This window comes from Syzygium oleosum, unplaced genomic scaffold (assembly GCF_021117445.2).
Source record: "Syzygium oleosum isolate NSW1041296 unplaced genomic scaffold, Sole_v2.1 Sole_v2.20, whole genome shotgun sequence".
In the NCBI taxonomy this organism is placed as follows: domain Eukaryota; kingdom Viridiplantae; phylum Streptophyta; class Magnoliopsida; order Myrtales; family Myrtaceae; genus Syzygium; species Syzygium oleosum.
The window spans coordinates 3,127,379-3,143,340 of NW_026607504.1; the positions used below are offsets into that span (position 1 = coordinate 3,127,379).

Sequence of the window (15,962 nt, forward strand, 5' to 3'; positions counted from 1 at the left end):
GGAAATTTGTAACCTGGCTCTGGTTAATGTAGCAGAATTCTACTATTCCAAATGGCATAAAATATCTATTGGTAAGATTCATATATCATTTTTTTTCATAATTTTTTGAAATTCGAATAATATTTTAAATTTTGATGGGAAAGTAAAATATCTATTGCTTTTGTTTTAAAAACAAACCGGCATGCTCTAACTCTTTTTGGATATTGCCAACTTAATTAGCGTGAATCACCAACTTTAGCCTCACTAAAGTATCACCTAATTTTGGATTGCTAACTTTTTTTAGAAATTACCAAAGGCTGATTAGCGTGACATACCAACTTTTATGCAATTAAAAGTACCAATCGGGTTTCAACTCTCATATGAATTTCATATATATATATATATATATATATATATATATATCTTCTTTTCTTATCTTTTACCAACTTTTACCTTTCTCACTCATGTCTTAAGCCTATCAACTTTTTTATGACATAGCATACTTCAATTTATGCTATAATAGTCGAGTTGTCACCTAACTAGGGTAATTACCTAGTTATCCATACCGAATATTAGTCATAGCATGTAGAAAAGTTTCGCGGACCCACATAAGAAAAGAAAATTGTAGAAGTAAGTGCACATTCCTTTTATTTTCCGAGGCTATGGAATGGATAAGAAAACTCCTTTTTCCTTCTCTATGTACCATTTTTGGATTTTACCCCTCCGTTATTCACAGGTTTATCAATTTGTGATTGTTTACGGTATTAATCCAATTTAACGGAGGGTAAATTTGTCACTGATGTACCGGTTTAGAATTTTTTGTGGTCAAAAAATTCCCACATGCCTGCACTGCACCGTCCACCATGCATGGTCTTTTTAATGGAGCAAATGGCCAACCCACACCAAGAAGAAACTTGGATGAAGCTGAGGCTAGTGAGAAGCAACCGACTCATCAAAAAGATGAGCAACTTGTCCTGGTGTTGTCCCTCTCAAAGTGTGCTAGAACTTTTTTTTTTGAGAAAATTAACGGGAAAATTTTCCAAAAAATCCTAAACATATTACACTTTTGCCAATTCAGTCATAAACCTTTTCATGTATAGCTAATTGAGTCCGTTTGGCCAATTTTGGTCGGAAATCGCTAACGCGGACTTCGGTCGTCCTACGTGGCACGGCCGGTGTGTAGGACGGTCGGCGGTGATGTGGACAATTTTTAATTTTCTTTTCTTTGCGTTTTTTTACAACTCTGGCTGGCCATGGCCTCGCCCAAATCTGGGCGAGGCTAGCGGGGCTGTGAGCGAGGGACTGGCCATGCCACATAGGAAAAGAGAAAAAAAGGAAAAAGAAAAAAATTAAATAAATTGGCTAGCGTCCACATCATATATATTTCTACGTTCCATATTGCCTTGCCTTCGAAGCTACATCACCCACAAAGCGATAGGTGAACGTCGCCGTACCATAATCAAGTTGAGTTGAGTATGTCACCGATGCTTATATTGAAATTTGAAGGGAAAAGTACTAAAAAAGTCTTAAACCTACTGCATCGATACTAATTCAGTCCCAAACATTTCAATGTGACCAGTTAGTCATAAACTTTTTCACATTGGTACCAATCGAGTCTATTCGACCAATTTAGGGCGGGAGTTGCTGATGTGGATGCTGGCGATCTTACGTGGCACGGCCGGTGCTCTTTCCCTCTTTCTTTTACGCTCATTTGCACTATGTGTTGAGAAGAAAGGAGAAAATGGGTAGGGCTTGGGCTTTATAATGGGCTGTGATTATTGGGCCATATATTACAATGCTACTTTCAAAGGCTTTTGTGCCAGCAATGCGTCCCGGATTGCCGTACGATTGACGGCCCATGGTTGACTCAAACAACGCCCGTGGGTCATGTACAGAGTTGAACGTTTGGTTCTGTGAGCTCATATCCCGCTCGCATTGTCATTACCCAATGCACTTTAAGCCTTTAGCTTTTCACTTCGGAAGGAAGCAAAGTATAACATCGACTCTCATCTACACTTTACTGATCACATTCCCTCATGGCAGATCTTCACCAGGCAAATACAGTCATGCTTTGATCAAGATCATTACAACGCGGAGCGAGTTTGAACTCCCTAAATACAGGTAATGCTCATGATGATCTCACCTGTTTCGTTTTTTTATAATGTAATACTGGCTGTACTGGAAACTCCATGTTTTGCAGTAAGTATGGATTCCTAATTGCTGCGAAGTTTTGAGCCCGCCCAGTTTCACAATGTCAACTGGTAAATGTTTTTCTCTTGAGCTATTCGAGGCTAATGTCCGCACCCGGTTGATTGCTGTTTACTTTGATTCACCGCTTAAATAGTACGACTATCGATGGAGATTTTATGCGCTTTCAGTCGCCAGTGGCCTAATCTTTCTCGCCGCGAGGAAGACCATCCAAATTTTCCCGGAAAATGTGAAGAAGCTGTGGAGCGAATGGGAGCTCCGGGTGATGATCATAGCGAGCCTCGTCTTGCAAATCGTGCTGGTGATGTTCGGTTCGAGGCGGAAATCCACGAAAGCCAGCTGGATCGCGTTCCTCGTCTGGTTATCATACTTATTGGCAGACTCCGTCGCGACACTGTCGCTGGGGCTCGTCTCGAGCAGCAGCGGAGGAGATTCCTCGGACGCAAACGGCAGGCTGCTGGTGTTTTGGTCCCCGTTCCTCCTCTTACACCTCGGAGGCCCTGATACCATCACCGCTTACTCAACCGAGGACAACGAGTTATGGTCGAGGCACTTGCTCGGCCTAGTAACCCAAGTAGTCGCTGCCTTTTACGCCTTCCTCACTTCTTGGAGCACGAGCGTTCTCACGTTTATAACGATCCCCGTGTTCATCTCCGGCGTAATAAAGTACGGAGAGAGGACTTGGGCGCTTAGGTCCGCGAGCTCCGACCACTTTCAAGACCCCGAACTGTCGGCACCTACTCAGTTACGAGCCATGAATCTAAGGCCCGACGAGAAGTACCTCCACGAAGCCTTTTACCTGTTCGACATGTTCAAGCATCTGTTCACTGGTGTCATACTTAACTCCGATGAAGCCGAATACAGCTACAGGATCATTTGCAAGAAATCGGCCGAAGAAGCATTCAAATTGGTTGAAGTCGAGCTGAGTCTAATGTATGACCTGCTCTACACGAAGGCAAAAATAGTCTACTCTATACCCGGCATCCTCCTTCGTTTCATTACCTTCTCGTCCGCTGTTTCTGTGCTGATAATCTTTTGCATTGCCATTGACAAGCGTGTTTACTCGCCCGTCGATGTGGCAATAACTATGTTATTGCTGGTGGGAGCTGTTGCTTTGGAGGTTTACGCAGGATTCACTGCTGTATTGTCCGATTGGACGATGCTGTTGTTGATAAAGCTGAGGAAGCCATTTGGGGATTTCCTGTATCGAACGACATCGTCTTCCCGATTATTTTCGCTCTACAACAAGAGGTGGTCAGGATCCATGGGACAACTCAACTTAATAAGCTATTGCTCAACTAACAGGTCCGTGAAGTTCATTGAAGACGAGCCGTTTGGCTTCTATTTCATGTTAGAAACATATTGGCAAGTGATGCAGGTGGAAGTGAGCAACGTTTTAAAAGAACAGATCTTCAAGCGACTGAAGGAGAATCATTCTAGATGCAGCGATTTGGGGTTTGATCCCAGAATCATCAAGGAGTTGCTAGATGAAAGAGGTGATTTCGCGCTTCAGAAGAGGAATTGTCTCAGAGAACTCCAGTGGAGCACCATTAGTACAGACTTTGATCAGAGCCTCCTACTTTGGCACATAGCTACTGATCTCTGCTACTACTCCGACCTCAACGAAGACGGCATTTCCGCTTGCAAAATGAGCCAATTACTGTCTGATTACATGCTTCATATCCAAGTCGCACGTCCCTTTTTGCTACCTAAATCAATTGGTCGGACGAAATATCTCGAAGAGACGTACAAGCAGGTGACGGCTTTCTTTCGCCAAAAAGGGTTGAAAACAAAGAGTGGAAGAGTTGCCCGAGATCTATTTTTTAAGGAATACAAGCAAACCTTACATTCTCTACAAATGAGTACGAGCAGCTTGGTGCTGCTAAATGGCCGTAGACTCGCTGAAGGATTTCAGTCGCTTGTGATGGAGTTGGGTTGGACGAAGGAGCAATTATGGGACATGGTATGCGAAGTTTGGGTCGAGATGCTGATTTACGCGGCGGGCAAGTGCGAGTGGAACAACCACGCGCAGCAACTCCGACGAGGTGGAGAGTTGCTGACTCACGTATGCCTCCTTATGGCGCATCTCGGCTTAGCAGAACAGTTCCAAGGAAAGCTGGTGAACATTAAAGTCCCGGAAAGGATGGATGCTCCTGATCTTGCAGGAAGGAGGATAGATGATCCCATGTTTGACGTATTTCCTGCATAATCAAAAGGAAGAACAGAACTCGGTAAGATTGTTTCAATTTCTTAACCGTCGCATTCTTACATATCAGCTGATCAATGATTCGCGTAAAATACATGTTATCATCTTCCAATCTGGTCTCTGAAGTTCTAGGTACAGATATAATCTTTTCACAGTCAGATTTCCTTTCCCCTTGAAATTCTGCCAGTTTATGAACTTACTTAGCTTTCTGGATTTATCACCTCACCAAGCTGACGTCTGAATTTGTTTGATCTCCAAAGTCACCTTCTCTCATTTGTTCACAAAGCAATCATCCTGACCTTGAAGAAAACAGAAACCAGTAGTCATTCTTCGCAAAGTCTGACATATAAAATTTAGAGTAAATTACTCCGACGCCTCTTCAAGTTTGCTACTATATTTGAACTTCCCATGAATTTTGAAAGACTATTCTGGCACCCCTCCCAGAAATGATCTAAATAGAAAATTGATAAAAATAATTTGCATTTCATACTTTAATGTGTTTCTTTTTAAGATGCCTGCAAATTGATGACGTGGACGCCGCATGGCAAAGACGCGGTCCACATTAACAGCAGACGGGGAGAGAGAGCTGGGTAGTCATCACCTCTGGAGATAGGTCCGGCTCCGGATCTGGTCACCACTCGAGCAAGACCAATCCCTCCTCTTCAACTTCCTTACTATTATGCCTGAAGTTCAATGATCTTTCTTGCCCCACTGGCTGTTACCATCATTCACTCAAGCCTGTTTGTTTACACTGTAACAAAAGAGAAAGTACTTCTCTGTTTCCCACAAAATTTCAAGTACTATTCCAGTTTCAAAATATTAAGAAAATATCACATGTGAATTCACGTGTTAAATGGAAGTTTCAGAAAATTTCGGGTTTAGACAAAGGCAAATTGCATGAATTGCAAGATTCGGATTTAGCGAAAGGAAAAAACGTAAAGGTCATTCCAGATAGAGACAATCTTGTATCCATCAGTCTTTTTTCCTTGCTCTTCAAAGAGCCTGCATGTTTGATGTATTCCCCAGAGTGGTCAACTTCCGAAACAATGTATTGTCATCAATTGGTCCTAGAATGGACGCCAACAAAACAGAGCAAGTCTTCAATATGAATCAGAACTTAAAAAATAGAGGTCTAACGGATTTCCACCCCCTAAATCTTCTGCTTTACTGCAGTCGGTCCTCATTCATAGACACAGCAGAGCGATTATGCTTCGACTGCATATACAAGAACTTGCAGGAGGATATCCCTGGCCATTCAGCTAGGAATCAGTTACACATAGGTAAGGATTTCATGAGTTAATTGCTTGTCTTCCATGCTGCAAACCTTCCTAGAGAACTGAATTGTATAAGAGAGGACAACCATTTTCTGTAGAACTGTTGAAATGTATTCATCAGTGCCATCTCAGAGAAGAACAGAATGCAAGCAAATATGATTCCAAAAATAAAGACAGAACCAATAGGATCGAGTCAACATGGAGCAGCGTGAGTGGTGACCTGATTTAGGAGGTAGCAACAGAAAGGACAAAAAGTTCCTTATATTTAACCATCATAAACATAGTATTCTAACCTTAAATTGTCACGCAGAGCCAACCTTCAGAACGGACAAAGCAGAGCATGCCAAAACAAAGAATCCCAATATTAAATGTAGCTTGCCGGCTCTTGACAATTCACATTCAACCCATCTCTGTCTTCAACCTTCTCTCTCCCACAGTCATTCGTAGATCTCAACCACCATGCCATCCAAGAGAATAGGTTAATATCCAGAACAAAGAAGCATGAAGGATTCGTGTCTTTTGCTCTTTTTTAAAACCCTTGAAAGAACCTCAACAAAACACCACTACTTCCAAATGAACATCACACCAACACATAAAGAATATGCTCTCCACCGTCCTCTTCCTGAACACGTCACTGCCCAAAGCATTTGTTTAAGCGCAATTGTTAATGCCATCTCTATCCTCCTCCTGCTTGGTCAATGATCAGACGCATTCTTAAATGCAAACCGCTCCTCCTTATCTCTCTCTCCCCCAGCACACAGTCATCGTCGTTCCTATCGAGCAAAAATGACCATTGAGGAAGCAGAGCCAAATCCTCACGTCCTAGGCTGGATAGAGGATTCGGTCTCATTCTTCCCTTCGTTTCTCGATGATCCATATGACTCTACCGAGATCAATTGCTACGACTGGTGGGATCCAAATCAAGATTTCGCGCACGATCTTATCAACACCAGTGCAACTTCCATCACCAGCACCATCACCACAGCAGACAGTAGTACTCACACCGATACCACCCCAGACACCGCACCCACAGCCACAAATCCTACCACCACCACTAACCATTCAGAAGAGTCGGTCACACAAGAATCGTCCAAGAAAAGGAAAGCATCATTAGATAATCAAGATCACGCCCAAAGGAGAAACCGAAGTCTTAGTACCATTGAGAACTCCGGATCCATCGATGTGAAGCCGGCAAAACCGGTGCCGGGAGTGAAGAGACCTGCTAACAAGAAACGCTCAGCTGTGTCCTCGGGAAACAACGGCAACGGCGGTAACAAGGAAGGGAGGTGGGCGGAGCAGTTGCTCAACCCGTGCGCAGCCGCCATCGCTGCCAACAATCTCACGCGGGTGCAACACCTCCTTTATGTTCTCCACGAGCTAGCCTCTCCGACCGGAGATCCCAACCATCGCCTCGCCTCTCACGGCCTCCGTGCCTTAACCTACCACCTATCCTCATCCACCTCTCTCCCATCATCAGCTCCTTTCACATTCTCAACCGCAGAGCTGCGCTTCTTCCAGAAATCTATCCTCAGGTTCAATGAGTGCAGCCCGTGGTTTGCATTCCCGAGCAACATCGTGAACTCCTCCATCCTCCAAGTCCTCAGCGAAGAACCCGACAAGTCTCGGAACCTCCACATCCTTGACATTGGCGTCTCCCACGGTGCACAGTGGCCGACGCTGCTGGATGGGCTGAGCCGCCGCCCCGGCGGGCCCCCTCTGCTGGTCCGCCTCACCGTGATCTCTCCCACGGGGGATGGTGGCGACTCCGACACGCCCTTCTCCATGGCTCCCCCAGGCCACGACGTGTCCCCACTCCTCCTCGGGTTCGCCAAGACCCTCAACATCAACCTCCAAATCAACCGCCTCGACAACCTCCCCCTCCAAGGCCTAAATCCCCAATCCATTGACGCCTCCCCGGATGAAACCCTGATCGTCTCCGCCCAATTCCGCCTCCACCACCTGAGCCACAGCGACCGCACCGAGTTCCTCAAATCCCTTAGAGCCCTGAGCCCGAAGGGTGTGATCCTGACCGAGAACAACGGGGACTGCGCATGCTCCGGGTGCGTGGACTTCGCGACTGGATTCTCGCGGCGGATCGAGTACCTGTGGCGTTTCCTGGACTCGACGAGTGCGGCGTTCAAGGGGCGGGAGAGCGAGGAGAGGAGGATGATGGAGGGGGAGGCTGCGAGGGCGCTGACGAGCGCGGCGGAGATGAACGAGGGGCGGGAGAGGTGGTGCGAGCGGATGAGGGAGGCAGGGTTTGCGGGGGAGGGCCTTGGCGAGGACACCGTCGACGGAGGCCGAGCTCTGCTGAGGAAGCACGACGGGAACTGGGAGATGAAGGTGGAGGAAGACAGTGGCTGCCATTGCTGCGTCAGCTTGGGGTGGAAAGGTCAGCCTGTGTCCTTCTGTTCGTTATGGAAGTTGAGCGGTGGCGGGAAATGATGGGTGATTAATTAGTGAAATTTGGGGTTTAGAGATTATTTAATTAGATTAAGCATAATTAATCAGTTTGTAAAATAGTGAAATTTGCTGCTTTTGGTCATATTCTTGTGTTCCCTTATGCGTTTGCAAATATGCAAATGACATGATGAGTGCTTTTTGATTTAGCAAATGTCTAGGTTTTCTACCTTATGGATTGAAAAATGTGTCGCAACTTGTTCATAGTATCTTATCGTGATCGGGGGTGAACCTGAGTCAAGTTATGTGTGAGTAGCTCTAACCTCGCTAGATGATTATTGAAGATCGACTCGTCTGATGCGAGTTGGTCTTAAGTTGCAATCGAACTTGATCTAGTACCTCCTCGAATTGAGCTCGAGCTCGTCCATAATCAGCTCGACAGGCTGAAGAGCCTGATCTCCTAATCAAGCTTGCATTGTTTTTCCTTACATAGTTAACAATCATAAAAAGTTATTTGTAGATTTCTTTAAATGCATATTATACCCAAGAATATATGAACCTGGAAGAATATTAGAGCTTATTAAGCTCGAGTTCAAGTTCCTTTGAGAATGGACTGTAATCGAATCGAGCCGAGCTCGAAAATGATTTTTAGTCATCGGTCGGGCTCGAGCTTGCACTATATAGGCTCGATTGAAACTTGATTCCACCCCTCAGCATGATTTCGAACCTAAAACTTAATTAGAGATTAATGATAATCATACGCTGCGGTGGCGAGTTGTTCGTCTTCTCGAAGATGGAGAATGGGGTTAAGTAGAAGCCCGGATGGTCCCTTTGTTAATGTGACATTTTAAACAGTAGTATTGATGACAGAGTTTTATGAGAAGCAACAAGCAAAATGATTCTTGACCATTAATACCGACAGGCACAACGTAGCTAGGCACCATGGTCCCTCATCTCTGTTCTGTGCCACACTAAGTTCACAGAGCACCACTAAAGTGGTTGTGCCGTCACGACGCGGGATGTGCTTGATTACGACATTACTCCGTTGAATGAACGGCTTGCTTGTTACCGGTTCCTATATGTCACTACTGGCACGAAAATGTTATATCGACATCTGATACATATCCCTAGGATGTAATCAAATGACTTTCAATGACTAGGAATTCACTCGTCGCCAATTCCAACAAAGTGCGAACAGATTCTTCGCCATGGTACACATGCTTGGAAATTATATGCATGCAGGGACAAGAACAGGCCTTGTCTTGTGCCTTAATTTCCTAGTCAACTCAAATCCATTCCGTACATATAATACAATGGGCATGGACCCTCTGTACCTAACCCACCAATTGCTTCAATGACAAGCAACTCTTGTCTTTCCAGGAAAGAGCACATACTCAAGCGCTTTACTCTCTGCATTGTTGTTTCGCAGGTGAAATGCAAACAACAAATCGAACTAACAGTGAGTTATGCGTGAGTAGCTCCAGCCTGTTTAGATAATCATCGGAGATCAACTAGTCTGATGCGACTTGGTCTTAAGTTGCTATCGAACTTGATCTAACACTTTCTCGAATTGAGCTCAAACTCATCCATAATCAGCTCGACAGGCTGAAGAGTCTGATCTCCTAATCAAGCTTGCATTGTTTTTCCTTAAATAGTTAACGATCATAAAAGTTATTCACATAATTCTTTAAATGCATATTATACCCAAGAATATATCTACATAATATATATAGAGAGGGAAAAGTATTCGAGCTCAGTAAGCTCAAGTTCAAGTTCCTTCGGGAATTGACTGCGATTGAATCGAACTAAGCTCGAGAGCAAATTTTAATCAATGATAGAGCTCGAGCTTGCACTACATTGACTCGATTGAAACTCGATTCGACCCCTCAACATGGTTTCGAACCTAGAACTTAATTAGAGATCGATGATAATTATACGATCTGATGGCGAGTTGTTTGTCCACTCCAAGATGATGAGTATTCAAGTCAAAGGTAATTAATCAGCGCTAAAACTAATAATATAATTTGGTTGATTGATAACTTTCCAACTTTGATACTTCCACATTTCAATGTGGACAAACAAGTTTCTCAATTCAAAATTACTATCGATAGCACTATATCAAGATATCATTTGATTAGTTAATTTTTCCTCCTTGATATTTCCTCTAAAAAGGAAAAGTTGGTCTTGATTTGATTGCCAATGGAGGAGTTTGATGAGAAGCAACAAGCCAGAAGATTCCTGACTACCATACTAACATCTATAGAACATAGGGAAAATTATCCAAAAAGTCCTAAACCTATTGCACTTTTGTCAATTTAGTCATGAACCTCTCAACTTTGCCAATTGAGTCATAAACCTTTTCATTTCTTGCCAATTGAGTCCATCCGGCCAATTTTAGCTGGAAATCGCTAACGTAGACGCCGGACGGCTACATGGCATTGATGTGGACATTTTTAAATAATATTTTAATAATTTATGATTTTTTTTATTTTTTTTTCATTTCTTTATTTTTTTGTGTGTTTTGAAATTAGGGTCGGTCGACCCTCGCTGGCTTTGGGCGAGGACGTAGCGGCCCTCGCTGGCCAAAGCGAGGGTGCACGAGCCCTCGCCCAGATCCGGCGAGGGTCGCGACGCCCTCGCTTGATCTGGCCAGGCGAGGGCCGCCACCAAGCCCTCGCCTGGCCAGATCGGGCCAGATCGAGCGAGGGCGTCGCGACCCTTGCCGGATCTGGGCGACGGCTCGTGCACCCTTGCTGGATCTGGGCGAGGGCTCGCGCACCCTCGCATTGGCCGACGAGGGCGTCGCAGCCCTCGCCCAAAGCTAGCGAGGGCCACGACGCCCTCACCCAGAGCCAGCAAGGGTCGGCCGGCCACCCTCGTTGGCCCTAACTTCAAAACATAGCAAAAAAAAATAGAGAAAAGGAAAAAAAAAGAAGAAAAAAATCATAAATTATTAAAATATTATTTAAAATATTCACGTTAGCGCCACATGGTCGTTCGGCATCCACGTGAACAATTTCCGGCCAAAATTGGCCGGATGGACTCAATTGGCAAGATATGAAAAGGTTTAAGATTCAATTGGCAAAGTTGAAAGGTTTAGGACTTGATTGACAAAAGTGCAATAGGTTTAAGACTTTTTGGACAATTTTCCCAACATATCAGCCACAGGCACTAGGTAGCTAGGTCCCATGGACCCTCATCTCTATTCTGTGCCACACTAAGTTTATAGAGCACCACTAAAGTGGTGTCGCCACCACGGCGCTTGATGTTCTCGATTATGACATTACTCCGTCGAATGAACGGCTTGCTCGTCTTCCAATTCCTAAATGTCATAAATGGCATGAGAATGTTATATTAGCATCTGACGCATCTAATACATACCCCAAGGATGTGATCGAACAATTTTGAACGATTAGATATTCACTTGTCGCCAACCCCGACAAAGCGTGAACAGATTCATCGTGAGGGTACACATGCTTGGAAATTATATCCATGCAGGGAGAAGAACAGCCTGCGTTTGGTTGTCCGGATTTCTAAACAGGATAGGACTAGATAGGATAGGATAAGAAATCCTGGGATTTCTTCATATCCTATCCACTGTTTGGTGGACTACGGATTTAAGTCGGATATGATAATTTTTTTTTTTTGCTATTCACGGGTTCGGAGGAGTCGGTGAAGGAAAAAAAGCCGAAAAATTGTTTTGGTGAAAGTGCACAAGGTGTGGGGATGAAGATGACGGCGAGTGGAGCATAGGGTTTCTGGAAAAATAGGCATTAGAAATCCTATCCAGGTCTATCCCACCCCCCCTCGGATTTTTTTATCCGGTCTATATCTGGTCTATATCCGACCTTATCCTATCCTGGACTACCACCAAACACAGAATAGGATAAAACATATCCTATCCTGGCTTTTATCCGGTCGACCAAACGCAGCCCCGTATCGACATTCGACATATGATACAATGGGCATGGACGTCTGTACCTTTTTTTTTTTGCCTTCAATCGCAAGTAATTCTTCTCTTTCGAGGAAACCTTCCAATTGATCATGTTCACATTCGACATTCTCTGTTCAGACCCCATCAGTCAATGCAGCCCCGTATCGACAGATAAATTGAAAGCGACAGCTGAAAAAAGAGCACATGCTCAAGCGCTTTGCTCTCTGCATTGTTGTTTCACTGGTGAAATGCAGACAACAAATCACCCTAATATTGACCAAGGCTCTCTCTTTTTTCCACGTCAATGTCGACTTCATTTTTTGCCAAGATCTCCCTCTCCCGTGAACACTTTTTGGCCATTTTTGCAAGAATTTCCATCCCCTAGTTTCTCTCCAGGACAGGTCTCGTTTCTAGGTTACCTGGACTCTATAAGATCAGAATATGACATACAAAAAATCTCAAAATGAACTGTGTCAAAATGGAATCAAGAAAGCTTTTGCCATTCACTCCACACCCTGTCATCTTCAATCTCTGCCTCCTTCTTCCTTGCACTTACTTCACTCTCTCTCACTCTGCTAAACTTGGGAATGACACAGATAAACTGGCCTTATTGGCCTTCAAGGACCAGATAACCCATGACCCTTTTGCCACGCTGAGCAATTGGAACAATTCGGTCCACTTTTGCCGATGGAACGGAGTTATTTGTGGTGGTCGACACGAGAGAGTTGTGGTGCTAGACCTCCAGTCCAGGAACTTGACAGGTACTATCTCACCGCATATAGGAAACTTGACATTCGTGAGGAATGTCAATCTGCGGAACAATTACTTCCATGGCAAGATTCCGAAAGAAATGGGATGTCTTTATTGGCTTCAAGTAATTGGACTCACACTGAATCTTTTGCAAGGTGAGATTCCTATAAATCTCACTCAGTGCTCGGAGGTGAGGATTCTCAATTTAGTCGCAAACAGCCTTGAAGGAAGAATTCCACTAGAGCTGGGCAAGCTCGAAAAGCTTATGGGATTAGGACTTGCTATCAACAAATTGACAGGTCCAATCCCGAAATCACTAGCGAATCTCACATTTCTCAGGGACTTTTCTCTATCTGAAAACCGACTCCGTGGCGACATTCCTAAAGAGCTTGGCCAGATGAGGCAGCTCCACATGTTCCAAATCTCATCAAACGGACTCTTGACAGGTTTGATTCCTGCTCAAATCTTCAACCTCTCTCTTGTGGAGTACTCTTTGGTTTCTGAGAACCAACTTGTTGGAGAAATTCCACCCGATATAGGATTTACTCTTCCGAATGTTCGGATGCTTCTCTTGGGAAAAAACCAATTTTACGGTTCAATTCCAAGCTCCATATCTAATGCAAGTAAGCTCGAGAGGCTTTCTATTCCATTTGGCCAGTTGACCGATTCAATACCTCAAGATTTGGGGAAGTTGAAAAACCTCGTGGAGTTGAATCTCAGGAGGAACAAGCTTGGATTTGGGGAAGGGAATGACCTTGGATTTCTTTCCCCATTAGTGAACTGCACGAAACTTGAGGTCCTTGCCTTCTTCAACAACATTCTCAGTGGGGTTTTGCCAAATCACATAACTGATTTCTCTTCAAACCTCATTTACCTTCTGATGGAAGCAAATAGAATTTCTGGTAGCATCCCGAATGACATTCAAAAGCTCGAAAACCTGATCTCGATTGGCATGTAGGAGAATCTCCTTACCGGACCACTCCCGGCCTCCATTGGGCTTATGAAGAACCTGTAGGGTTTGTCAATTTTCGGCAACAAACTTTCAGGGGAAATTCCTCAATCCATTGGTAATCTTACTTCCTTGGTAGAACTCGGCTTGAATGATAATTCTCTCCAGGGAAACATACCTTCAACCCTAGGAAACTGTCAGAGTCTTCAGAGGCTCTCTTTGGCAAATAATAACCTTTCAGATACTATACCTAAAGAGGCCATTGGTATTCCTTCCATAACAGATTGGTTAGATTTGTCTGAAAATAAGCTAACCGGTCCAATACCGATAGAATTAGGAAAAATGAGACAGATCACACTTCTAGACTTATCAGAGAACAGACTATCAGGAGAGCTACCTAGTTCCCTCGTAAGCTGTGATAGCTTGGAATTCTTGTATCTAAGCGGAAATCTTTTCGAAGGATCGATTCCTTCATCCTTAAAAAGTCTGAAAGGGATTCAAGAACTCGATCTCTTGCGCAACAACTTCACAGGCAAAATCGCCAGTTTCCTCGGCTCTTACCTTCCTGAAAAATTTGAATTTGTCGTTTAATCATCTGAAAGGTGAGGTCCCGGAAGGTGGAATCTTCAAGAACGCGAGTGAAATATCAATTGCAGGAAACAGTAATCTTTGTGGGGGCCCGGTAGCATTGCATCTGCAGAAATGCACACCCCCAAAAGTTCATTCCAGGAAGTTGTGGCAACGTTTGTATTTCAGGATATTAACAATCCTCATACTTTCAGATTGAACATGCGCGATCTTGGTATGTTCCATTCTCATACTTTATAGGAAGAAATCGTTCGAGACGACTCCTATGGAGGATGAAAAGAAATTTCAGAAAATTACATATGCCGAGCTTTCCAGAGCAACAGATGGCTTCTCTTCAGCTAAACAGATAGGGACCGGCAGTTACGGTTCAGTATACAAAGGATGCAGCGGAGAATTGGTAGTTGCAGTGAAAGTGTTCGACCTCCAGCAACGCGGAGCTTCAAAGAGCTTTATAGCCCAATGCGAAGCGTTAAGATCGATCCGGCATCGGAATCTCTTGAAGATAGTCACTTCCTGCTCGAGCATTGATTTCGCTGGGAACGAGTTCAAGGCATTGGTCTACGACTACATGCCAAATGGGAGTATGGAGAAGTGGTTGCATGTAGATAATGCAGATGACCAGAATTCTGGCCGGAGGCAACTCAGTTTTGTGCAGAGGGTTAGCATTGCCATTGACATAGCTCAGGCTCTGGACTATCTCCATCACCATGCGGACCCTCCAGTTGTTCACTGTGATCTTAAGCCGAGCAATGTCCTCCTAGACAAAGACATGACCGCTCATGTCGGCGATTTCGGATTAGCGCGGCTCCTCTATGATAAGGACCCTCAGATTCACTCGAGCATGAGTACTAGTACTGGTGCCTTTAAGGGTACTATTGGATATGTAGCTCCAGGTAACTTCTTTTTTGCCCTATAATCTTGGAAAGAGATATCTCATAGATCCTTCATTTTTCGGGACCTTCTTTTGCGAAAACTGAACAAAAGACATTTCAAAATTGGACTGCAGAAGTGAACCTCTTTTCTTTTCGAGAATGCTCATATACAGATGTTTTAGGATTATATATGTTGAACTTATGGCAAACTTGTAATGTGTTTTGGTGAAGAATATGGAATGGCTGGTGAGATTTCAACTTGGGGGGATGTGTACAGCTTTGGGATTCTAGTGATGGAGATGTTCACCGGGAAGAAGCCCACTGATGAGATGTTCATGGAAGATCTCAGCCTCCATAGCTATGTGAACAAGGCTATTCCGGATGGAGTGACCGAAATAGTCGGCGTGAAACTACTCGAAGAAGTCTCCCACCATCAAGACATCGACAGGGCAACCACTTCGAGAAAGCAAAGCAAAGCTCAAGAGAGCTTGACCTCGATACTGAAAATCGGCATCTTATGCTCCGCCGAACAGCCCGGAGAACGACTCGACATGAAGGAGGTCGTCATGAAGTTACAATCACTCAGAGAAATGATCTAAAATATTTGGATGTGCAATAATTTTGGCCGGTCATGACAAAAGTAACGCTTAGGGTGGGCACCAGAAATACTTAGGAAGGTAGTAGATGAAAAACTAAGTTAAAAGATGTACTAGCTAGTTTTGTATTATATTTCGTCTTATAAGAATTACCCAACTCCAAAACGCATGGTTGGACAATGAAGTAATCTTAAATTTGCATAGCA

The 15,962-nt window shown here is 44.1% G+C and overlaps 4 protein-coding genes across 4 annotated transcripts; all 4 read left to right on the plus strand.

The window, feature by feature from the left end:
• The first annotated feature begins 1,925 nt into the window (after positions 1–1,925).
• On the plus strand, positions 1,926–5,280 carry LOC115691017 (uncharacterized). The gene is made up of 4 exons (XM_030617549.2): positions 1,926–2,100; positions 2,180–2,240; positions 2,358–4,418; positions 4,905–5,280. The coding sequence occupies exons 2-3, from the start codon at positions 2,231–2,233 to the stop codon at positions 4,394–4,396; spliced, it is 2,049 nt and encodes a 682-aa protein (XP_030473409.1). The 5' UTR covers positions 1,926–2,100; positions 2,180–2,230; the 3' UTR covers positions 4,397–4,418; positions 4,905–5,280.
• Positions 5,281–6,453: 1,173 nt separating this feature from the next.
• Positions 6,454–8,315, plus strand: LOC115691018 (protein NODULATION SIGNALING PATHWAY 1). Its single transcript, XM_030617551.2, has one exon. It carries the CDS (start codon positions 6,454–6,456, stop codon positions 8,110–8,112), a length of 1,659 nt encoding a protein of 552 aa, XP_030473411.1. The 3' UTR covers positions 8,113–8,315.
• Positions 8,316–12,479: 4,164 nt separating this feature from the next.
• On the plus strand, positions 12,480–13,709 carry LOC115691051 (LRR receptor-like serine/threonine-protein kinase EFR). The gene has a single exon (XM_030617611.2). It carries the CDS (start codon positions 12,480–12,482, stop codon positions 13,707–13,709), a length of 1,230 nt encoding a protein of 409 aa, XP_030473471.2.
• Positions 13,277–15,962, plus strand: LOC115691023 (probable LRR receptor-like serine/threonine-protein kinase At3g47570). The gene is made up of 2 exons (XM_030617557.2): positions 13,277–15,181; positions 15,392–15,962. Exons 1-2 carry the CDS (start codon positions 14,554–14,556, stop codon positions 15,757–15,759), a joined length of 996 nt encoding a protein of 331 aa, XP_030473417.1. The 5' UTR covers positions 13,277–14,553; the 3' UTR covers positions 15,760–15,962.

Bases quoted from the DNA above. Each gene is read 5' to 3' on its own strand.
- LOC115691051 (XM_030617611.2), top strand. From the start codon at position 12,480: ATGGAATCAAGAAAGCTTTTGCCATTCACTCCACACCCTGTCATCTTC.
- LOC115691023 (XM_030617557.2), top strand. From the start codon at position 14,554: ATGGAGGATGAAAAGAAATTTCAGAAAATTACATATGCCGAGCTTTCC. The intron at 15,182-15,391 runs GTAACTTCTTTT...GTTTTGGTGAAG, and splicing joins TATTGGATATGTAGCTCCAG to AATATGGAATGGCTGGTGAG.
- LOC115691018 (XM_030617551.2), top strand. From the start codon at position 6,454: ATGACCATTGAGGAAGCAGAGCCAAATCCTCACGTCCTAGGCTGGATA.